The 24,921-nt window shown below is 38.3% G+C and overlaps 1 protein-coding gene across 1 annotated transcript in view; it reads left to right on the top strand.

The window, feature by feature from the left end:
• Positions 1-24,921, top strand: part of EYS (eyes shut homolog) — a gene marked incomplete at both ends in the record, with an annotated part of 830,586 nt that overhangs the window by 182,324 nt on the left and 623,341 nt on the right. Inside the window, 2 exons of the mRNA XM_081998016.1 lie at positions 5,319-5,516; positions 8,322-8,443. Of these exons, the coding sequence (XP_081854142.1) occupies positions 5,319-5,516; positions 8,322-8,443 (320 nt within the window). The remainder of the gene's footprint in view (positions 1-5,318; positions 5,517-8,321; positions 8,444-24,921) is intronic.

Here is a 24,921-nt window from a genome sequence, read left to right as displayed (position 1 = left end):
GAGAAAAATAAGAACACATTGCTGAACTGACAAAAGACATGGAAAAGCCTGAGATACTCAATACCTCTTTCATGCTGTTTTTCCACCAGTGGCGGAGCTGGGCTTGTTCCGCCTGGAGAAGAGAGTTTCAGGAGGACCTAACAGCAGCCTAACACTTACTTAATGTGAGCTAATAAAGAAGACAGATTCAGACTCCTTTTCTCAGAGCAAAGACATCTATCCAAGCATTCATAAAAATAACCAACCCAAAACCTTATCATCACTTACTGGATTTGAAGTGATAATATGTCAATACGTGTTAAAATTTACAAAAGCAACGAAAGAACCTCAAACTGCAAGTTACCCCTGTAATTTTATTTCTGAGTCTGTTCACATTGAACCTTTTACATTTCAAATATTTCAAAAAATCTTTGCAGAAAATGTGTTTGACATAGCAAGAATAATCTTCAGCTGAAGTTTAAAATAAATCCTGAATTTCTGAATAAGAAAAATACATTTTTATCCATAATTCTTTGAGGATCACTGTTTTTTGGAGGGACTGAGACCAGAAAAAAGTTGTTCAGTTACTCTTTGGTCAATGATATAGTTTTCTACACACAGCGTAGAAAGAAAAGGCAGAAGAAACCCCATGTTATTGAATCAGCAGAGCAAAATGTTTGAAATAAAAATCATACATAGAAGCCAGGGGTCTGGGAATATATTGAGAGTTTAAAAAAATAAAAGGTAATACTTTTCTGAAATATATAGTTAACTCATTAAACTTTGACACAAGATATTGAGATAAAAAACTAAAATTCATTAGCATTCATATGACAGAACTGTGCACAGTCTTATTTATACTGGAAAAATATTTGTAAATAATATAAACCTGTGGCCTTCAGGACATATGTCCTCACTGTTTCTTATTGCCTCTTTATTTTCCAATTGTTCACCAAAACTCTGTTACACTTTCATCCGAGAAGTGGTGATATCTAGCATTGAAGAAGAATACTACAGTAGGGGAAAACAGATGCACTATGGCATGACTTTTGCTTTATCTACCAGAAACGTCTACCCCCACAAACACTTGGCATGTAAGAGGATGGGCAAATCTGTTTAAACATTCTTCCACAATGCAGAAGAAAAAAAAGTACTGCATTACCAAATCATCTGACAATTCCACTTGCAATTGTCAGTCGTGTTATATGAATAAGCCATGTGTAAGCTTAATCGTGTGGGTGTGAACTCCACTTCAGGAATCAGCAGGGTTGTCACCAATGTCAAGCTGTTGTGATATAAAGATGAAAATTTTGGGGCAAAATCTCAGTGTGTCATATGGCAGCTTTTGCTATGCAATTTCACTAAGTCCACATATCAGACTGTCGGCTGCCTATGGCAAGGGTCACCCAGCACCAGAGAGACTGCTGGTGACATAAAGACAGAGAACAACTTGTGCCATTCTTTTTCTCCTCTGTCATCATGACTACTGGGGTCAGAATGTTGTTGGGTTTTTTTTTACCTCAATTATGTTCCTACTTGTTGCTTTTGCTGTTAGAAACCTTAAGAATTCAGCCCTTAGATGACCTTTGTCTCACAGTAAGGAATCAGCTCACCTAAAATTCTGCTGACATTTTGGACAGTGCATGTTTCATTATTATGAAGGAGGCCTGTTCATAGCCAGTGTGCTACTATGTGATTAACAGTTACTGTAAAACAAAGGCAGGCAGCTAATTTGAAATAGGCCAACAAAATTTTGTCTATAATGACAGTACAAGCAAAGGAGGAGATAAGTGGGTTCAGATGACTGCAGCCAACACTAGGTGTATTATAACTGTGTGTCTGATCATCCTCTTTTATAGCAGAGCCCAAATAATTTTACTCATAATATATCTCAGTAAATATGAAAATACATTTCCCAAGTTAAAGTTAAAATACATTCAGTCTCATGGACACCTTAACGTTGAAGTTATCCAATGAGTGTTTTTCACCCTTTCACCGTATGCTACAAATTTAAGGAATTTTGAACTTTGAAACAAGTCACAGAATGGCACTAAGTGGCACTGTAGCTTGATCTCAACCACTATGCTGGAGTTAAAGTCTTGTTATTCTGAAACCATCATAAAATATTCAATATATTCCTCCAGAATAAGCTAACCACTTAACTGATTCAACTTCCCCAAAATTCTATCCAAAAAACTGTATGAATTGACAGTTCTGTTAGTCAGCAACTGGTCTAAAAACTTAAAGCTGCCATACATTATAGGTGACCTGTAACACTGGTTGATTCTTTGTCAGGAATTCTTGTCTAAAATTTTAAGCCTGAAAAGAAACTGAAAATTCTCAGTACTATCATCCATCTCATGAGCACAGCTTACCTTGCGTACTGGGGGCAGTGCCCAGGCGCTGCCAGCAGGGCCCACAGGGCGGCCCCTGTGAGGAGCGGCCGGGGCTGCCCCGTGCCGGACACAGCCGGTTCCAGCCGGCTCCAGCCCACCCACCGCAGGGCACGGCTGAGCCCCGCGGCCACGGTGGTGGCACCTCGGGGAAACGTGTGTAAGAAAGGGGAGAAAACAGCACAGAGAGAGGAGGAGGGGGGAAAAAAGTGAAACAGCTCTGTGAGCACCAAGGTGAGAGAAGAAGCAGAGGGAGGAGGTGCTCCAGGCAGCAGAGCTGTCGGGAATGAGTAATTTAGACCACTTAATGAATCACCGCCAAAGAGATCAGAAAGCAAATGATTTGAATATAAATTTGTGAAAAGGTGCAACTTAACTGATTCAATGGCAAGTTCCACTCTATTAATTATTCAACATCAAAACGTATATGAAAAGAAACCAAATTACAATTAGATTTGAATTATTTACTTGTGGATCAAAGTGGCTTAATATGGCTTATATGTATATTGAGGATGTAACTTTAGGATGGTAATGACCTAATACAAAATATCAGCAATTAAATTCGCTAACACTGTTGAGATAAGTCACAGTATCGAATTACATAAAATTCAGCAGCATAATCAACCTAAAACTTACTAAGATTAGACACATAAAGAGATGTAGAGATAGTTATGTACAAAGCTACCTATTAAATATCCCCCTTGAATTCAGTCGAACACTCACATCGAATGCTTTGCGTCGCTCAACGGGTAAACAGCTGAGCCTCTGAGCTGATCGCAAACTTGAGAGTTCATGGGCTCTGAGAGGCGTCCTGCTCAGCCCGCTGAGGTCCAGGAGAGCTCACAGGGTCTCACTTGGGACCACTATTTATAGGACTGGGAGATGACTGACTTTAGGCATCAGTAAATTTCCATCCTTGCCACAAATCATTTGTTGGTAATTGGTAGAATTCTCACAATCCCAGTGATGCTGGTACTGATCCACTGAGTCACGGTTAGATAAGATATGTTCCAAGGCTGTCTGGGGGTGATGGGTTACTCCCACAACTGAATTTGTGGAACGATCAGTACCATTCTCCACCTTAGCTACACAAGAGTGCTTGGTACAGTCAAGGGGCTCTTAACCACCAAATTCTCTGCAACAAGGCCAAGGCTTATCAAGCGGGGGGGGGTGGCGGGGGGGGGGGGGGGGGTGTCAAATGCACCACCACAAGAGCAGAAATTCCCCTGCAGGCTCGAGAGAAGACCATGGTGGAGCAGGCTCCTGGCAGGAAATGTGGCCCCTGGGGGGGGGTCCACACTGGAGCAGGGGAAAAGTGTGAGGAGGAAGGAGGGGCAGAGGGGGAATGTTACAGACCTATCACAACTCCCATTCCCCATCCCCCTGTGCTGCTCAGGGGTGGGGAAGAGGTAGAGGAATCTGGAGTGGAGGAGTGAAGTTGAGCCTGGGAAGAAGAGGGGAACAGAGGAAGGTGTTTTGTGTTTGTTTCTCCCCATCTTATTCTTTTTTTAATTGGCAACGAATTCAATCAGTTTTCCTCAAGTCAAGTCTGTTTTGCCCGTGACAGTAATTGGTAAATGATATCCCTATGTTTACCGTGACCTGCAAACTTTTCTGTCTTATTTTCTCCACCCTGTTGAGGAGGAGTGAGAGAGTAGCCGGGTGGGCATCTGGCAGCCAGCCAAGGTCAACCCATCACAACATAACTCTATGGATCTGATTTTCCATATGACTACCCAGATGCTTTATGTTGTAGTGTCACATTGCCCATCACTGGGTTAAGGTTACAGCCTGTCTGTGGAAGAGGGAAAAGCTGCTCTGGGAAGGAACGGCTGGGCAATCAGACCTGGGGCAAGGACACTGGGGAAGTTGGCAGAGGGCCTGGAGTACAGCAAACCCTGGGCAGCTCTGCCAGAAAGCGTAGCACAGACACAGCCCAGCCTCAGCAGTCACAGAAAGGCAGTTAGTCTTCAAAGGGGCTCGGAGGGGCTTGTGCACTAGTTGTTGCAGTCCTGAAAGCCACTAAGCTCTGTCTAAAACTAAGCCTGAAAGAACAGGCTTGCCTTCAGCAACACCGAGGGACAAGGGAGACAGCTTTACAAACGCAGACCCATTTGATCTCTGTTCTGTCTGCCCTCATCATTTTGAGTTTCGCTACTGGAAAACATGAATCAGTCTTCCTTATGTTCTAACAAACTAAGACTCACTTTAAAGGGCCTTTTAATCTTTTTTGATCTATTTATTACAAATTAAAGATTTAGATGAGGGCATCTGCAACCCAAGAGCACAATTACACAGCTCCTTGATTAGCCCAGATAAATGTACGTAATCTGTTATACACTAGAATGTGTGTTAGGAAAGAGTAGAAAGGGACTGTGTGAGATTTTCTGTTGTACAGAATTTTTATAAGCGATGGAGGCAGTCACTCATTGTTAAATACATACAGAATTTCAGTAAAACAATTTGTGTGTAGTCACATATTGCAAGCAGAACAATTATACAAGGTTACTTGCATTTCATTCATGTTCAGGATTATGGGTTAATGTATAAACAGTTCATACAGTAGCTGTGACAACAGAATATCAGGAAGAAATAACAGGAAATATCAAAACAAAATTAATTAATTGTTTTTAAATACACCTTTTGAGCTATTTTAGAGTACAAGGGTAAACAGAAAAAAATATAGCTATTAACTATTGAGATAGCTATTATGATTTTAAAATGCAATGTCATTATATAAACAAAACAGATAAAATTGTCTTTTTTTTTTTTAATTCTACAAAGTAAATAAAAGTTTCTGCATGGTAATATACATATATGTACCTCTGAGACCCTCCAACTCAATTTTAACCAGGGATATAAAGAAAATACAGCTCATAATAGGCAGCAGCTGCAGGGATATGTTCATTAGTTAAACACTGACAGCTTTGCCATTTTCCTTTTCAGGTTTGAACTGTGAATTTAGGCCTTGTGAGGCCAGCAATCCCTGTGAGAATGGAGCTGTGTGCATAGAAGAAATGAATTTGGACATTTTCCCCCTTGGCTTCCAGTGCCAGTGCATGAAGGGCTTTGCAGGTCCACGCTGTGAGATCAATGTCAATGAGTGCAGTTCTAACCCTTGCCTCCACGGATACTGCTATGACAGTGCGTTCAGTCTGGTTACTCACTTTAATGTAGAGTAGTCTTTCTGTTGAAGCATCTATAGCTGCTGAGCTGCTCTGGGGAGAACAGTGGATAATTTACTGAAATTTAGCTTGTCTGAAGCTCCACAGCCAGTACCAGGAGGATTATTTTTGCCAAAATGCCTCAACTCCTGGCACTGGGGTTTGAGTGTTCAGGGGTTCAGAATTGCAGCTAATGAGAAATTTTAATGAGATTTGTGCTGTCTCCTTTGATACCTAAATTAGCCAAACACATCTTACATTGTGCATTTGATGAGAGAATATTCAGGTGCTGAAAAGGAGCTCATGGAGCAGCTAGGCAGTATATGTCATAATTCTAACAAGTCTAAAAACTGCATTAAATATCAGACTGATGCAAAATGGAGTGTCTGTTTACTATTAAGCGCCTTATATCACACAACTGTGTAACTTACACTTTCACTGATAGATATACTTAAAGGTTTTAGAAGCAACTTGATGATGAATTACCATATTCTGTCTAGATTGGCAAGCTAAGTTTAGTAGCACCCATTATGTATGGAGTGCTTACTGGAAAGTTTTATGGGGCTATTACTACCTATCTACGCTTGGTAAAAAAAAAAGTAAAAGTGGTAATTTTCAGAGACTCTTACAATCCTGGCTGGAAAGTAGAATGATGTCTGCAGGTTATGTAGTCAAACCCACAGGAAGCTGGACTATCAACAGTGTTAGAACAGGTCAGCCAGGGATTTTTCTAGATGAGTTTTGAAAGTCTCTAAGGGTGGACAGAAATTCCACAAATTCTTTGGGTCAGCCTATTCCACTGATGCACTACTCTTGCAGTGTTGCCTGCCTCCCAAGTCCATCTGAATCTCCTAAGCTGTAACTTTTGGCCATTGCCCCTTTTTATATCATTTAACACTACTAAAAGGAATTCAGTTTTGTCATTTGTGCAACTGACCTTGAAGCTACTGTTATATAGCCCTCTATTAACCCTTCCCTAAAGGGACTAATACAAAGCAAGCCCACCTGACTCAACTTTTCCTCATATGTCCCACACTTTAAGCACTGAGCGACTGTGTCTTCTGCCACATCTCGCTCCTGTTTCCCCACATCCTTTTTAAAACAAGAATGATGACTTGAGAATTTCCCTGAAACCCAAAATTTTTACACAAATTTGCAGAAGATCTAATCAACTTACTGGTTTCAGATGAGACCTTAAGGAACTGACCCCAAATTACTAAATATATCATTGCTTAAAACTCTCCTACTTAAAAAAAAAAAAAAATCAGTTTCAATACTCTTTAAGAATTCTATCTTTCCATACATGGGAATAAAGTGAGTAGCTTCATATTTTACCTGTAGTATAGTAAAGACTATTTCCTAACAGGTTTACAGATGTTTTCTACACACTCTACATTGCTTCAGAGATATTTTTGAACTGGAATTTAGATGAGCTGCAGTAAAGTTCTTCATGCTCACAAAGTGCCAGATCTTCTGGGGACAGTTTGTCTTTGTGGTGCCTCTGAACTTGAGTTATATCACGTGGACATGTCGGTTCCTATGCACTATGTGCACTGTCTGCAGAAAGATGGAATCATGAAGTTCAACAAGACCAAGTGCAGGGTCCTGCACCTGGGTCAGGGCAATCCCCAGCATCTCTACAGATAGAGATACTGCTCGAGAGCAGCCCTGCCGAGAAGGACTTGGGGGTACTGGTGGATGAAAAGCTGGACATGAGCCGGCAATGTGCGCTGGCAGCCCAAAAGGCCAACCATATCCTGGGCTGCATCCAAAGCAGCATGGCCAGCAGGGCGAGGGAGGTGATTCTGTCCCTCAATTCTGCTCTGGTGAGACCCCACCTGGAGTCCTGTGCCCAGCTCTGGAGCCCTCAGCACAGGAAAGACATGGACCTGTTGGAGAGGGTCCAGAGGAGGCCACAAAAAGAGAGGGATGGAACACCTCTCCTAGGAGGGCAGGCTGAGAGATCTGGGGAGCTAGGAAGCTCTTAGCAGATGAATAATGCTCCTGCTCTAAAGGACTTCAAGTGTTTAATCAATACAATAGCGGGTATGTGTACAGACACAATGGCAAAATAGATTCCATGGTAATTCTTAGTGATAATGAAGAAGCCAGGGACCTCTTTGAAGTGAGAATAAATGCAGGCCTGCAATTATTGCTGTCATGAGCTCCTTATGTGGACATAGCACACTAAAGATTCCTCTCCATTTGGGCCACTAATGATGAAAAAGGGAGAGGATTCTTATCCTTAGCTTGTTAAGATTAAAATGAAGCATGGAAAACCATCATAGGTTGAGCTGCCAAATTCAACTCAATCAAGTTTTCCTTTACTATAGTGGTATAATGTGAGGCATTCCTTACCAAGAAAGAAAAAAACACCCAACAACAAACCAAAAAATTTTTAACTGCCCTATCTCATTTAGGCACAATATCAAAGATAAAATTTTATGTACTTTGTGTACAGTTTTGTGATAGAAAATTACTCACTAGCTTGTAAGATTTCATCACTTTTTCAGAAGATAGTAATGGGTCATTAATTTATAATTATTATGTCAAAATATTTGAATTGTTTAAGTAATATGCAGTACATGAATCAGCTTTCATATTAAAAAGGTCTTCTGAGTTATTGCATTTCATTTATTTCAATTTTTTAACATGTCCACACATTTTAGGTAAGCCAATCGAAATCTTTTCCAGATAGTAGTCATAACTGTAACTTACTTAATTTTACTACATTCAGCTGTTATTCTAAACCACTGTTAATACTAAAATACTATTTCTGTTACAGTTGTCGATGGCTTCTATTGCTTGTGCAACCCAGGATATGCAGGACCGAAATGTGACCAGGACATTGATGACTGCATAATCAATGCTTGTGAACACAATTCTACATGTGTTGATCTACATCTGGTTAGTAAAGAATATTTTTTAAATAAAATGATTGCTAAGTTTTCTTCATGAAATCTAAAGCAACACTATTGCAAGTTCTAAACCTCCACTTAATCCATACACGTGTCAAGATTTTATCATCGTGCTTTTCAGTCAATGTTTTTTTTTTTTAATTTATAATAATCTAGGCAGTGGGAAAGAGGAAAATTTTTATCATTTAAAAGCAGTTATTGATTCAACATAGTTATTTGGGGAATTCAAAAGGAGCAGAATATTTTCAGTTAGGTGTGTTTATGGCCTCTTTGTAAGTGACAGGAATACTCATTTACGCCAATGACATTGGCTTCAAAGGGTATTAGAAAGTATCTTATCCTACAAAATGGCTTTACTTTAAGTACTTCAGCATTTATATTCAAAATTCTTCAGCTATATTAGTTCCTGAATCATGAAAAGTTTTAAAAATAACTTCTCAGAAATAAAAGCATTCTATCAACTCATTCCCTCATGGGAGGAAAGGAGAGGACAGACATCCACATTGTATAAACTTTGGCACCAGAGGTGGCCCATGTTCTGTGTCACTCCCTCTAGGAATCTGTTCAGAAACCGATTTATTTTCAGAGTACTCAATAGGGACACTAAGACTATACAGTATAAATATTGTCCTTAAGAAACACTGAAACTGTCAGAGAAATTGGGTGTGGATAAAAAAAATGGAAGAAAGGTTGGCTTTTTTCTTCTTCTTCTAGTTTCTCCTAGCATGTTTGTGAGACTATTAAACTAATAAAATGTTAAAGCAAGGCATAGAATTCAGATTAATATTAAGATGCCTAAATGTAGGTGTCTATATATGCCATGAGCTAAGCATCTAAGCACCCACCAAAGATGCTAGAATACTTTCTGATGCAGTCGTCCAACCCAGAGAGTGATTCAGCTGCCCATATTGTCTATGTCCACTTTGGGTGAACTGACCAACCCTGTAGGTACCACTGACTGTATATCTAGGCTGCATTAGTGCTGAAGCAGACACCCATGTTTAGGTGTCATCCTATCCATCCCAGAAGCCCGGAAGTGTGTGAGGGGTGTGTGGTTTTCTAGGGTTTTGGTTGGTTGGTTGTTGTTTTGCCTTTTTTTTTTTTATACATGCATAAGAAATTGCACTTCTTTCTGACAAATCCTGGTGGCAACCTGCAGCTGTCATTGATTCCTAAACTTGAACAGAAGTTACACGCTTTGAGAGAATTTTCTCAAATCCTCTACTCTGTTTTCCAGAGTTGTTTGAACAGTTAGAACACTTTATGTATTGTACACATTTTTTTGTAAATATGCTTCAAGAATTAGTAAACGCCTTGGATGAAATTAAACGCTTGATACAGAGACCACAGAGCTTGTGACACTTCTGCTCTTGTCCTTCGATGTTATTACAAATGTGTATTTTTTTTACCAGTAGACTGCAATTAATATTTCAAGCTTTCATACTGGACACATACTGCCATCTTAAAATCAGGTTAGAGAGCATTCCAGAAATAAATTTTATGCTCACAAGGTATGTACTGTCCTATTCTCCATGAGATTGTGCTGCATATGCAGACATTCCAGGTATCATTCGTAACTGCAGCTGATGTTTTAATTGAGACTGATAAAATGGAGCTGTACATGCAAAACTTTAAACAACATCCTTCCCAAAAAATAAGATATCAGAAATGGACAAAATTATGTGTTCTTTATAAAATAAACATATTTTTCCACAAAGATTTTCTGCTAAGCTTCACTGAATAAGTTGCAATATTGATTCAGGGAGACTTTTTAATTTAATTTTAATTAAATTAAATCTGGCAAGAATGGTAGCTCATTGCAATATTTAACACCATTTTAGATTTTTCTTCATATGCTTTCCATGCTTTTGTTTTCTTGATTCATTTGTGTTTATTTTTGTCCTGTAATACCTATACATTTCTTATCTTCTTTGTCACAGACCTATGCCATTTTGTTTTAAATGGACTGTGACACAGCAAATCAGTGACATCTGTGCAGACTCACTGTTTCAGAGAAAGCCTGACATTAAAAAAATCTAACCTATGTGGATTCAGTTACTAACTACAGAAAATAAATGTTGTAGAAACTTAATGGCAAGTTGTCATGTTAGACCTTGGATTTGATCTTTTTCAGACCTCGATGGCTTTCTCAACATAGTTCACCTTTGTTGTCAGCATTACAGTAAGCCTTAACACGAAAATGTTCATTTTGATGTTAGTTAATGCACAGATAAAAAATCTTCAGTAATTTTTTCATTAGAAGACTGTTGTTTGGTATTTTTGATAGCAAAATAACTTTGTACTCAAAAAAAAAGGAAAATGAATACAGAATGGGCTCTACTAAATTGAAAAGTTACTATCAGCACATTTTTAAGACAAGAAATAGGGAATTGCTAGTAGTTTTATTTTGCTATAGCAATAATAATGCATTGCTATTCAATATTTATACTTTCTCCCTCTCTATATTATATTTATTTAAACTAAAATGTCTGATGTAAGTTTCTGAAATGACTTTCATGTGGATCATCTTTTAAGTTGAATCCAGAAAGGGACATAAAAGACTCGCTCATTACATGATTGCCTTATCCATTTTTTATGCAACTATATTATTCCACATACAATGTCCTCCTCTATTGTATTCAGTATCAGAGAGTGCTAATTTTCTTACACATCAAACGATCCCATTTTTTACAGATAGATTCCTCAGTAATGGATGCAAAGAGGATTAATGAATTAACATATATCCATAAAAATGGAAGAAGACCCATTCCCTCTTCTTCTTCAGCCAGAGTAGCTGTAAAAGAAGAGATATTGAGATAACAAACCCCTAGAGAATGAATTTTAGCACAGATGCCTATCTTATATATTCCAATCATTGGTCACCTCAACCAGAATTGTCATCTTGTTTTGTAGCCTGATTATAAAAAACTTAAGATATTGAAAAAGGAGACTGATGCTGGGAACGTTGGTCTGAGACTAGTTGTCCTTCAAAAATCAATTATCTTTTTTTTTTGTTGTTAATTACAAAACATTCCTAATTAAGGTCTAAGTCAGTGATTTTGTTTTCACTGTAGTAAGAAACATTTGGCCCGTCCTATGTAAAACAGTGTGAAATCTCAGATTTACATGCATGTAGAAATAATTCAATTGTTCAGTTAAACTGATAGATCAAAATAATAGAATGAGAGAAGTATGAAAATGGTTGAAAGGCTGTAGTGTTGTCATTACAAAAGAAAGAGGTTCAGTTCTCAGTAACTGAGGAAAAGGAATGAAGCTTTCTGCATTCTCTGTATAAGTAATGAATAAAAATAGAATAAAACTGAAAGACATAAACGGTAAAATATTTTACAAAAAAAGCTAGTAAACAGTAAGTGAAAAGAAAATTGGAATATTAGCCTCTATCTGTGCTTATGGTAAGGCAGGGTTTACCCAGAGTAATCTGCAAATTCTTCTAAAAAAAGTTAAAATAATTAACTCAACGTATTGTATAAAATTGAGATGTTGTCCCTAATTGTTTTTATAAAATCAGATGGAGCATATCGTCTATATAACATAAAACATTATTTTGGGGTATTTGCATTAAATTAAAGAAAAGTAATAGTAGCTTCATAGTAGATGTGACTTCAGTTTTTGCTTGTACTGTTCTGTATGTCAATATATAATATAAATCCTGTCACTTTAGTGTATATGGATGCCCATGCAGCAAATTGTAATAGATGTTTCTTCACAGCTTTGTTTATGGAAGCTATTATTTCTGTGTACTTACCACACAGTAAATTAAAAAAATATAAACTAAAGTTATAGTTATAGTTATATAAATTAGTTATAGTTATAATAAAGTTATAGTTATATAATAGTGCTTTTATTGCAATCCCATATCCTCCTTATGGCTAACTCTCTATCACTACACAATTATTTCCCTTTCAATAAAATGTGATGTTATGGAAATGAGCTCTCCAATACAATAATAGAAGATACTGTCAATTTAAACCTAAAGAAGCAATGATTACTTGTTTGGTTTCTGTTTTTAAAGTGGCAGGAAAAAAGGACTCATAACAATGCAAAATTCTGTAATTCAGATCTTTTAGGAACTTACATTTTGGGTTGTAGGGAAGGTTTATGTGAAGGATGGAGAGACAGTACTATTAAATTATATTTTTTTACAGAAAAATATTCAAAGATGACAGGAGGTCTATTCTGTGAATCATAGTTCAAGAGCATAACCCACAAGTAGGTTAGCTCATTACATAAATTGTGAAAGGAGGATTAACTGGGAGGAACTCTGGCATTGAGAACTAAGGTACAGAGTAGTAATTAACTGTTGACAGTGTATGTTACCTGAAAAGAAATTAGTCAGGTCTTTGGAATAACCTAAGATAATTTCCTAAATTTGTCATCCACCTTTAACTTTTATTTAAAACAGAATCTCCAGTACTTTCTGCTAAACAGGGAGAAGAAAAAGAATCATCTCCAAAATGTGTGATTTATTTTAGAACATCCAGAGACGTTCAAGGCATGATGAAGTAACTGAGCCTCAGGAGGCTCCTCCTCCTAGCTGATGATGGCATGTGGTCTGACACTTGAAATGTAAATAAAGACTAGATAGACTTGCATCAATGAAAATTTCCCAGATTTCTGTGGGAGTAGAACTTCTCTAAGGTCTCACGAAAGCTCTGCCACTGATACTGGTCTAAAACAGTACAAGGTCAGACCACATACCATGAATGGCATACAGTATCTAATGAGCAATAAACTCTTAACAGTTCCCAGTTGATAGAAATTCAAGTTGAGTTGTACGTCACTTAAACTTATGCATTGACTTCACTGACAGAATCCATGCACTGAAATTGTGAATGTGCTGTTTGACAAATCAGTTTCAGATTACCAGTTATGCATCCCAGAAAAAGCTATACAGCAGCTGGCGTTCACTTAAGAAACTAGCAACCACAGCAGTACTTCTGCAAAGTACTACTGCTAATACAACTCACTTGCCATCCCTGTTACATTTCATCTTCCACCTATATTCAGTTAAAAAAATGAACGGTGCCTTCATAGTCCTTCAATAAAAGTTTTTTGAAAAAGGTCTAGTGAAATAACTCCCTCCTCTGCCTTGTGTTACAAAGCTAGAGGATATAGCACTACACAGACTGAAAACTTAGTCATTATGGGGTGTACTCCTTTATGTTCTGATAAGTCCAGTTGAGTCAAAGACATTGGAATGCACAAAATTAACTATTGATTTACTGACTTCAGATAATGTCCTTAACATTGATCTGTGGAATTATACATTGCTTAGATAAAGAGATTATGATGTCTTATGCCTTACTCATCTAATTGAAAGTTGAAGTCAGCAAACAAGCATTACATTATTTTTAAATGCTTTAATTTGTTGTGTTTTTTTTTAAAGAAATTGCAGACATATATGAAAATTCTGAAACTGATCAAGAAGGTCACTAAATACCATAGGATTGAAAGACTTCTATTGTTTTTTTCATAAACTGAATTTGAAACTCTACAGAAACTTACAAGTGGAGGAAAGGGAGATTAAGAGGAAGGTAAAGATGGACTTTCCAATGAGACTTGTGAACAGATGGCAAATGAATGTGATAAAGATACAGGAAGGTGGTCCCAGGTGGTGTGCTGTAAGTTCTGAAGCAGCAAGAAGGCTGGATGGAGAAAATCAGCAACAGCAGGGAAAGAAGTGAAGAACGTAACAACATAAGGAACAGGCTGGAGAACTGTGGCCTGTCTGTGGAAAGCATAACCTGAAAATCAATTTTTGCATAATCTAGAGACTAATATTTTGTTTGAGGTGGGATATGAAGTGTTTGTACCTTTGCAAGCATTAAAAGACTGGCAGTGGTGTTATAGAGACTTGGGACTACAGAGATTTCATTGACTCATAAGGAAGAGAATTCTACACAAGAGGATTTTGCTGCAGAGAAGTGGATACAGTAAATTGGCTGTATTTAGTAGATTTATAGAGCAGAAGGTCATGGAAGGGATCAGTCCACAAAGAAATTACTCTGAAATAAGTTAAATGGTGAAATTTATAGGTCATCAATCAGCCTTTGAAAACTGCCCACATACATGTCTTTACCATAAAGCATACAAGAATTAATATTAAATTTATTTTTCAGTAAGAGGATGACAAACTAATCCATTTACTGTGGGGTAAGTCTGAGCATCAGGACAATTATTGAAAAGGAGCTCTCAGACTGTAATTTCACACCCCAATTTTTATTGCAGTAAGTCATTGTCTCTAAAGTCAAGCCAGATGATTCTGGGTAGGAATTTTTAAGCCTCATCTACACCCTGTTCTAAGAACAGCATTGCTCATTGTCTCATGATGTATTTTTGTGACATTTGTCATCAAAGAAGCTAAGTATCTTGCAAATATTCACTTTTTCATTTAAAACACAGCTCCTATTGGCTTCAGTTGCAGGTGTTGGGTGTTCAGCAGTTCTGAAAATCACACCTTGAGCTGAAAATTCAGAAAGAAAGAAAAGGAGAAATTCATTTCTACCTATAAAAAGATACTTGTTAGGCTAAACCAACTTCAGCTAAAGCATGATTTACTTTAATGTCTTAATTTTTTTATTATTATTTATTTATTTTTATTATTATAATTATTATTTATTTCATTATTATGTTATTTTATTTGTTATTTATTTTTACTTTATTCCTTAATTTATTTACTTAAATAAAAGTATTACTTTTAATACTTTTGCCTTAGGGCAACATTCAGCTGAAACCGTAAAATGAACTCTTCTGGTTTCCTTCTTGTGAACAGAAACAGACATACTTCCCTTTGCTACACCTCTAGAGCAGACTAGGTTCCTCATGCTCTCTTATGCACTGAATGAAGTGATGGAAAATTATTTAATCCATGTAGGTGAAGACTCTTTCATGCTATTCAAGTGGATAGGGGCTAAATTTAATCAATAACAAAAAACCTTAATTCTGACATTTCCTAAGTTTTGAGTGTCTATGATTTTGCAAATCCTGCATTTTACTTTTAGCATATATTTTTATATAAAATAAATGTAATGGATCCAAATCATGACAGGGAGGGGTTTTGGTAAGGAAACTTTTCTGTCATCCATACAGTAGACTCTATAGTATTAACTCTTAATTGTGAGCAGATGATACATATATTTGCAGTAGTTTCTGAGAAGCACGCAGCCCTGGCCTTGTTCTGCTCCCACTGTAGCTGACAAAAAAATTGTTGTTGACTTCAGAGCTCCACCAGCCAAGTATATTCTAATACCAGGGTCAGCTTTTTGTGCAGTGGCTGACACTTGATGTATATTACTCCTTGCTAAGCAAATCTTTTACCTTTTTTATGCAAAAAAAAATTCTGAATATCATCCATAGTTTATCTTCTTCACAAGCACGTTATTAAAGGAGAAAAAATCTAGGATCTAAAATGCGTCTGACCCCATGTTTTCTTATCTCTTTATCTGTCTCCATAAAAATATTCTTATTTATGAAAATGGACTCCATCTGTTTTCTCCTTTTATGAAAGGAGAGATCTTACCCAAGGATACCAAGTTTCCACTGTAAGCAAATTTGCCTACATTATCAAGTCTTCTCCAAGAACTTCATAAAGGGAAAAGCATCTGACACAACTTTAAAAGCACTGCTGGGTGCTGTTATAATAAACAGATAATCAAATAGGAAACAAAATCAAGTCTTCTCATAATTCTTCCCAAGCAACATGTTTTGTTGATCCTATACTACCAGCTGTGCCAATTACTGTCCATGGTCAGCAAGGACATGCTCCCCAGTGGGATGGGGAGGAGCAGTGGGATGGGGAGGAGAATTGAAAAGAAAAAGGTAAAACTCATGGGTTGAGATAAAGACAGTTTAATAGGACAGCAAGGGAAGAGAAAATAACAACAATAATAATAATGATGATAAAAGAATATACAAAAAAAGGGATGCACAATACAATTCTCAACACCCGCTGGCTGATGCCCAGACAGTTCCTGAGCTGTGGTGCACCTGACCAACTGCCCCCAGTTTTTATATTGAGCATGACATCATATGGTATGGAATATCCCTTTGGCCAGTTTGGGTCAGCTGTCCTGGCTGTGCCCCCTCCCAGCCTCTCACTGACAGGGCATGAGAAGCCAAAAAGTCCTTGACTAATGTAAGCATTACCTAGCAACAACTGAGTTCAATGAGTGTGTTATCAACATTATTCTCATACTAAATCCAAAATGCAGCACTATACTGGCTATTAGGGAGAAAATTACCTCTATCTCAGACAAAAACAGCTATTCGGGCACCCTGAAAGCAGCTGACTCCTCTCCTTCCGAAGCTTAAGAACCCCATTAGATTTACTGATACCTTGGTGCCCTTAGGCTACTTTTCTGATGATCTTTTGATCATCATCTTTGGTTGACTTTTTCAGAAATCTTATCAGCGCTTTAGACATAGTGTTGTCCATTTTCAGTACAAGATTGGTTCAAGCCAGAAACTTTCATACTGAAAATTTTGTATTCTAAAGCAAAGAACTGAAGTGGTAGCAAGAGGGGAAACATCAAAATGACTGTACAGCAAGACATTTTTCCAGTTCCAAAGGATTGGCTTACATAGGCAAGGCAAATGCAGCTCTGTTTGCAGAGTGAATTAAAATAGACAGATGCTAGTGTTTCAATAGTAGAAGGGAATAAAAGTAGGAACAAAATGTTCTTCATAAATGTCCTGGAAGTTGTATAAAAGTATTTACTTTTTAGTATATATTTAAGGGAAAATATATTTATAAGCATAGGGTGGACTGTCGTATTTGCAAGTGTCTGTTTCTATGAATGCTCCCATTGACTTCAGAAGGTTTCCATAGGAAACAAGAACCAATATTATTTTTCACATCCTGAGAACACCAAAGCCTTTGGGTTGCTACATTGGACAGTTATACCATAATGACAAATTTCCCCTGAAGCTGCTGTCAAAGATCCTTTTATGCTATATTCATTTCACTTCACACAGCTTTGCAAGCCTTATGGTACTTTCACTCTGAAAAGAAATTCTACATGGGTGAAACAAAAGCATTTTCTCCATGCAGTGGAAAGGGTTTGCTCTGTGGTTTAAAGAATATGGAATAGTTTTGTACCTGACTCAAACTGTTTGCATTTCTAGAGAAAGTTTGAATGCTACTTCTAGTCCATCAATTACAGATTAGACTACAGTGTCTCTTCCATAACTAAGTTCTAAAGGAATAAAAACCAGCCTCTTCTTCCTGTTTGTGTAATAAAATGTGAAATATTTCCCATGAAACATATAGAACTGATAACTTTGTTTATCTTCTTATGTTTTTCATCCACAGACTAGCAGGTCATTTGCTAATTTTAGTAGGTCTCTCTAGCTGCAAACCTCTATTTAGAAATACCTTCAGGCTTGTGAAAACTACTTGGCACTTGGCATGGAAAATGGCCCGCAGAAAGAACGGTTACCCCATTTTTTTTTAGTTACATGCAAGTTCTGTGGTCTGTCCTCCTTTAGATTTTAAAATTCTGTTCCAGGGATTCTGACTGAAAAACAGTGAATGAAAAGCCAGCTTCTGGCATCCTTTCACCTTGACTAAGTGGTTGTAAAGGCATACAAGCATGGGCACTAACAGATAGTGTTGTACGTGAGACTTGACATGAGACTTTTCTAGGGCTGAGTACATACCTAGAGTAGCACGTGTATGGAAAGCACATCTGGAAGGACTATACTTACTGAAGGATGCCACCATTCTTTTTCTTCACCAATGGTATTTTTTACATTGCTTAAAAGCTCTTAGTAGAAAAACAAGTTCGAAGGAATCTCAATAGAAGACCTTTCTCTATTCCATTATACTATTCTAATATCACTCGTAAGGACAGATTTTCATAGCAAGAAAAGCCATACTTTCTTAACATATATGCTGAACTTAAATAATTTGAAGCTTATTTATCAACAGTAATTAATGAACATTGACTTATAGCTATTATAGTGTTGCTGACTCATGTACCTTTGTTAGGTCTGTACTAAGCTGTTGTCATATGCAGATTTCACTGTATCACTCTTTACTGACATTTCTAAACCACCATATTGAATGATTAACTTTTCTCCACGCTGAAAAACTTGTTTGCACACCCAGTTTTGATATACTGTATACCATGTACCCAGTCAAAATTTTGATGAACTTCGTGTTGACTGTCTCTGCCTTTCCCCTTCATCAAGATACTGTTTTACTGCACAGCACTTACATAAAAAAGGTATTGCCAGACCATGTGAGGAACAGATGTTTTTACCAGATTAGATAAGACATTTTTCTCAAGCAATAAAACAAAGCAAAACAAAATAAAATAAAATAAATGCCTGTACACTTAAGCTGATTCAACAGTGGAGAATGCAATAAGCTATTTATGAAGAAATATACTTTGCAGAATCTAGTTATCCAGAATGTTCACAGTCTGACTGTGCAGACTTAAATTAATACATGGGATAATTTAAGGGTTTTATGAGTGGTTAGTCTCACAGGTAGTCAGCTAACTGATTATTTTAATGTTATAAACTCTATACTGTGATAAAAACATGTCAAGGTGCTGTGGTGGGTTGACCCTGGCTGGATGCCAGGTGTATATCAAAGCCACTGTATAGCTCCCCTCCTCAACAGGACAGGGAAGAGAAAATATAAGGAAAGTGTCATAGGTTGAGATAAGGAAAGAGAGATCACTCACCAAATACCATCACAGGCAAAACAGACTTGATTTGGGGAAATTAACAATTTATTACCAATCAAATCAGAGTAGTATAATGAGAAATAAAACCAAATCTTAAAAACACCTTCCCATCATCCCTCCCTTCTTCCCAGGCTTAACTGTACTCATGATTTCTCTACCTCCTCTCCCTGAGCAGTACAGGGGGACAGGGAATGGGGGTTGTGGTCAGTTCATCACATGTTATCTCTGCCACTCCTACCTCCTCAAGGGGAGGACTCCTCACACTCTTCCCCTGCTCCAGCATGGGGTCCCTCCCAATGGAGTCAGTCCTCCTCAAAGTTCTCCCACAAGCTGCAGTTCTTCACAAACTGCTCCAGCCTAGGTCCCTTCCACAAGGTGCAGTCCTTCAGGAACAGACTGGTCCAGCATGGGTCCCACGGTGAGGGGGGGACATGACACATGGACGGACGGACTCCTACCAGCAAACCTGCTAGCAAACTTGAATGATGGACATGAAGAAGATGGCTTTGTATCATATCAAAAGAAATTATTCTGGAATATTTCTCATAAGTAGTACTTTCCAAACGCACACTAATCACTAAGTCACGCAGCTGTATCTCACCTTTTAGCATAGAAAATTGCTTTAAATTTAAAGCATAGAAATTGCTTTAATTAACCATAAAATTTCAAAGGTCTCAGGCTAGAGATACAGATTCCTCCTGAAAAGGTGCGATCACAAGAGAAATTTTGGAAATACAACTTCTCACATTACCTTAACAGTCTTCTGAAATGGCTTATTTAACACTGGGCAAACTGTGTAATATTTCTCTGCTTTAGCTCATTAATTTAGAAGAAATGCAAATCCAGCTTCTTTGCCTCACTGTGAAAAGTTCTTGCTCACAGTTCTGAATTTCATTCATATGTGGTGGATTCAGCCTTAGCTAATTTGAGACCAAGACAGTTTTCTTGCACCACATTGCTCTGTGGACAAATGTTTGCCCAGCATATTTTTTTCTTCTTCCTTCTGTGCATCTTACAAAATGAATTTTTCTTTAAAATAAATAATTTCTACTGGTTTCCATTTTGTAACTCAATAGTAAAATGGAACAAGACAAAAAGCCCAAATCCTTAAAGTGTCTTGTACAGTATGTTTGCATGGGCATTTCCATTTGTATTACAACACAGCTGAAGGAAGTCTACCAGCTGTACCCACCTACCACATATAATTTGCATTGTGAAGACTTGGATGATGCAAACAGGATTTCCCTTGGATGAAACTAAAACAGAAAATGCTCTCCACACATGCATATAATGGGTTCCAAAAACCAATTTTCAATCTGCTGGTTTAGATAAAAATTATTTCAAAGTAAAATCCTCAGAACCCAGGTAGCATTTATATGTGGTCCTCAGTGCCAACAGTTTTCACAGATTTGCTGCTGTTGCTCATTGCTAGTGTAGACATAGCCAGTCATTTGAAGACTCATAAAAATACAGAATCATAGAATAGTTTGGGTTGGAAGGGACCTTTTAAGGTCATCTAGTCCAACCCCCCTGCAATGAGCAGGGACATCTTCAACTAGATCAGGCTGCTTACAGCCCCATCCAACCTGACTTTCAATGTTTCCAGCTATGGGGCATCTACCACCTCTCTGGGCAACCTGTGCCAGTGTTTCACCACCTACATTGGGAAAAAATTCTTTCTTAGATCTAGTTGAGATCTATCCTCTTTTAGTTTAAAACTGTTAAGCCTTGTCTTATAGCTACAGGCACAGGCCCTGCGGAAAAATTCTGTCCCCATCTTTCCTAAAAGCCCCTTTTAGGTACTGGAAGGCTGCAACAGGGTGTCCCCAGAGCCTTCTCTTCTCCATGCTAAATAACCCCAACTCTCTCTGCCTGTCCTCAGAGGAGAGGTGTTCCATCCCTCGGATCATTTTTGTGGCCTCCTCTGGACCGTCTCCAACAGGTCCATGTCTTTTCTGTGCTGAGGGCTCCAGAGCTGGACGCAGGACTCCTGTGGGGTTTCACCAGAGTGGAGTAGAGGGGCAGAATCACCTCCCTTGACCTGCTGGCTACACTGCTTTGGTTGCAGCCCAGGAGATGCTTGGCCTTCTGGGCTGTGAGCACACATGGCCAGCTCATGTTCAGCTTTTCATCCATCAGAAACCCCAAGTCCTTCTCGGCAGGGCTGCTCTTGATCCCTTCATCCTGTAGCCTGTAGGGATAGTGGGGGTTGCCCTGAGCCAGGTGCAGGACCCTGCACTTGGCCTTGTTGAACCTCATGAGGTGCACATGGGCCCATTCCTCGAGCTTGTCCAGGTCCCTCTGGATGGCATCCCATCCCTCAGGTGTGTCAACCGTAGCACTCAGCTTGGTGTTGTCTGCAAACATGCTGAGGGTGCACTCAATCCCGCTGTATCATTGATGAAGATATTAAAGAGCACTGGTCCCAGTACAGACCCCTGAGGGACACGACTTGTCACCGATCTCCATCTGGACTTTGAGCCATTGACCACTACCCTCTGGATGTGACCATAAAACCAATTCCTCATCCACCCAATCGTCCACCCACATATAGCACAATTCATCCAGCCTGGCTGCATATTGTTTGCTTTTAAATATATACAATTTACATAAATTGTACACCATGGAGGCTTTAGGAGGTGCCCGTTAAGGTATATACACATATATATATGCTACAAAGTAAATCACGTTAGCCAGTCTAGTAACATTGTTTTAATCCATACATGCACAGCAGGTACCCTCAAATGTTCAAAATACTGCTTGGAGTTATGCCATGCAATTGCTGAAAAACTGCGTGAGTCTGAAATTTACCTCATGAAGTCCATTTCTGCTAAAAGCTTTTTCTGAAAACAGCCATGATGATTTCTTGCATAGTAATACAGAAAGTTACTTCGATCTTACATCTCTGAATTTATTTCACTCAACTGGACTGAGCCAAAAGATTCCATGGGCTCTCAAGACGACTAACACTGCAACACATTTCCTTTGATTCCCTGAATAATATTTTTCTATTGTATTAGATTCAGTGATGATTCTATATTCTATAGCAAGCTCAGCAATGAGTAGAAAAAGAAAGGCAATAAATGCACATGGACTTCTGCTACATGACAGTAAACAAAAGCAAATAACAGAAAAGTTAGATGGAAGCCTTGAAATATTATTTCTACTACATTGCAGTATCATATAAGCAAAAATAACAATATATAATACAGAAAAAAATTGAGTTCCTTTTAAAATTAACTAGTAGACACCATAACCAAGTCCTGCCCAGCAAATTTTATATTTTGGTAGATATAGTTCAAGAAAAGTAAAGAAGTCCCTTCAAATACTTTTAAATTAGCCCATATCTTTCAGCTTTTAAAATTATTTATTCATTATAAATTGTCCCTTAGCTTATTTCTTTCATGACAATGGAAAAGAGGGAGCTGAAGAAGAACCCTGACAATTTAACAGTTCCTGTATATACATTTGGCACTAAGTTACTTGTTGTGAGAGCCAATTATTCTTATTTCTGTATCTTATCGATCCTCTTTCAGAGAGAACTTTTCAAATCAAAGTATATTAAAGATATACTCCGGTAGTATATACTCTGTTATATCTGGATAACATAAAAACCTGAAATATGCTGAGATATTGCCCAGAAAAAGTAATTTTCAAGATTAATTTCTAATAGCTTATTCTTTTACAGAAGAACTGACTCTGATAGCACTAGGAAAACATTACATTCATTCAGTGAATAATCATACTCACCAATACAGAAAGAAATCCCACAGGAATAATTCAGATGTCTCTATTCTGTCAAAGATAACTTAAGCTCTCTCTTCCACTCAAATGACAAAATGCCTTGATATGATGGTAAGATTTAAAGTCCCATCATTTTTAATTACCATTTTCATAATAAATACATATACTGTATTCTAAAGTATAAATACCTCTGCAATTTCCCTGGGTCAAATACTGAATTTCATGTTTGGTTTTCACTCATTCCCACACGCTCAGTGGAACCATCGAGTGTCTGGAGAGGAACACGAATGACTGAGATATGAGAGGAGACATAAAGTATTTCTTTGCATTCCACTCCTGTTTTCTACCAATTTTTCAGATGGTTGTTCTTTTAATTGGGGAAATACCAATTAATACTATGTTTTTTATTAAGAAATTACTAGACTTTCTGTAGGGGGAACAAAAAAAGAAAAAAAAAAAGAACAGATCAGAGAATGTAGTCTGAACTCTCCTTGAAGTTAAACCAAGAAGCAACAAAACTTGGAAGGAATGTATTAATTTTATGTTATTTTTATTTAATGAATATACAAAACAGGTTCACTGCCCCGGTAGTAGACGAGGGGCTGGGAGTTCTGCCAACAAACTGTCCAAGCCAGCTGAGCCTGAGCCACTCAGCAGCACTACAAAGAGGCAGCAAGTGACTGCAGTGGGAGACTCCTGGCTAAGAATGGAGGCCCCCATCTGCCAACATTACCTGCTGTCTAGGGAGGATTGCAGCTTTCCAAGGACTTGGATTTGGGACATTGTGACGAGGCTACCAAGGCTTGTCCAGCCCTGGGACTATCATCTCTTGCTGCTCTTCCATGTAGATACCAGTGGTATGGCCAGTGCAGACCTGGAACACACCACAGGCGACTGCGTGTCTCCAGGATCATGATAAAGTGCATGGGGGCCCCAGCTCCCCGATCCTGCCAATGAAAGAAAGGGCGTGAGGAGGTGTGAATAAATCCTGTCAGTCTACAACTGGTTACATAGCTGGTGTTGATAACAGGGTTTCATCTTTTAGGACCGTGGGACCGTCTCTCAGGATTGAAGCTAAGAAGAGATGGGATCCACTTGATCAAGTGTGGGAAAAGTATCTTTGACAACAGGTTGGTCAACCAAATCAAGTGAAGAAGTGAGGGACTCAGTTGTCAAGCAAACGGAGCAGGTGACATAGACAAGAGAGACCTCCTGATCAAGAGACTAGGGCTACAGAGGGCCCACCTCAGTCTATGCACAAAAATAAGGAGATGCCAAGAGGACAGCATTATGGAGGAAACTATTGCACCTTTTCTGAGAAATAAGAACACCTGGTTGCCCATCTGCAGTACCTGTGTATTAACACATGCAGCACATCAGCAAGTGAAGAAGACAGAGCCAGACTTCTCAGTACGCAGTGGTGCCCAGTCAAAGATGCAAAGGGCACAAACTGAAATACTAGAAACTCCATTTAAATGTAAGGAAAATCTTTTTTACTGTAAAGGTGATTGAACACTGGAAAAGGCTGCCCATACTTTATATCCCTGGATATACGGAAAACCCAACTGAACAAGGTTCTGAGCATCCTGATATAGTTGAGTCTGCTGCGAAGTTACTAATGATGCATTACAGATGGCTTTAGATCACATTTCTATGCTTTTCTTAAACAAAAATTACTCTGTAAATGGACCTTCCTAAGTTTAGTTTTATAGGTACTTTACAAAAGTCTGTAGTAGTCACTGTGGGATTGACTCACCTAATGAGGGGATTCTTCCACGTAAATACATTAACACTTCCATGTAACTGTTAATCAGAGCACAGACTTCAGAAATTGAATCTAAGAAAGGAAAAACTCTGTGTTTTTCACTCGTTTCATAGTGCACCTGAACTAAGGGTGTTGCTACATTAGCAAGCAACACAGACCAACAGAAAGAGAGTGAAACAACGGGAGCTGAGGCCTGGCTGCAAATAATATATATGTTTTGGGGCAGGGACTATTTTGGACAAG

The sequence above is a fragment of the Phaethon aethereus genome (genome assembly GCF_964289735.1).
Source record: "Phaethon aethereus genome assembly, chromosome: 3".
Lineage (NCBI taxonomy): Eukaryota > Metazoa > Chordata > Aves > Phaethontiformes > Phaethontidae > Phaethon > Phaethon aethereus.
Note: the sequence above shows the minus strand (reverse complement) of the source record. Positions and strands in the feature narration are given on the sequence as shown.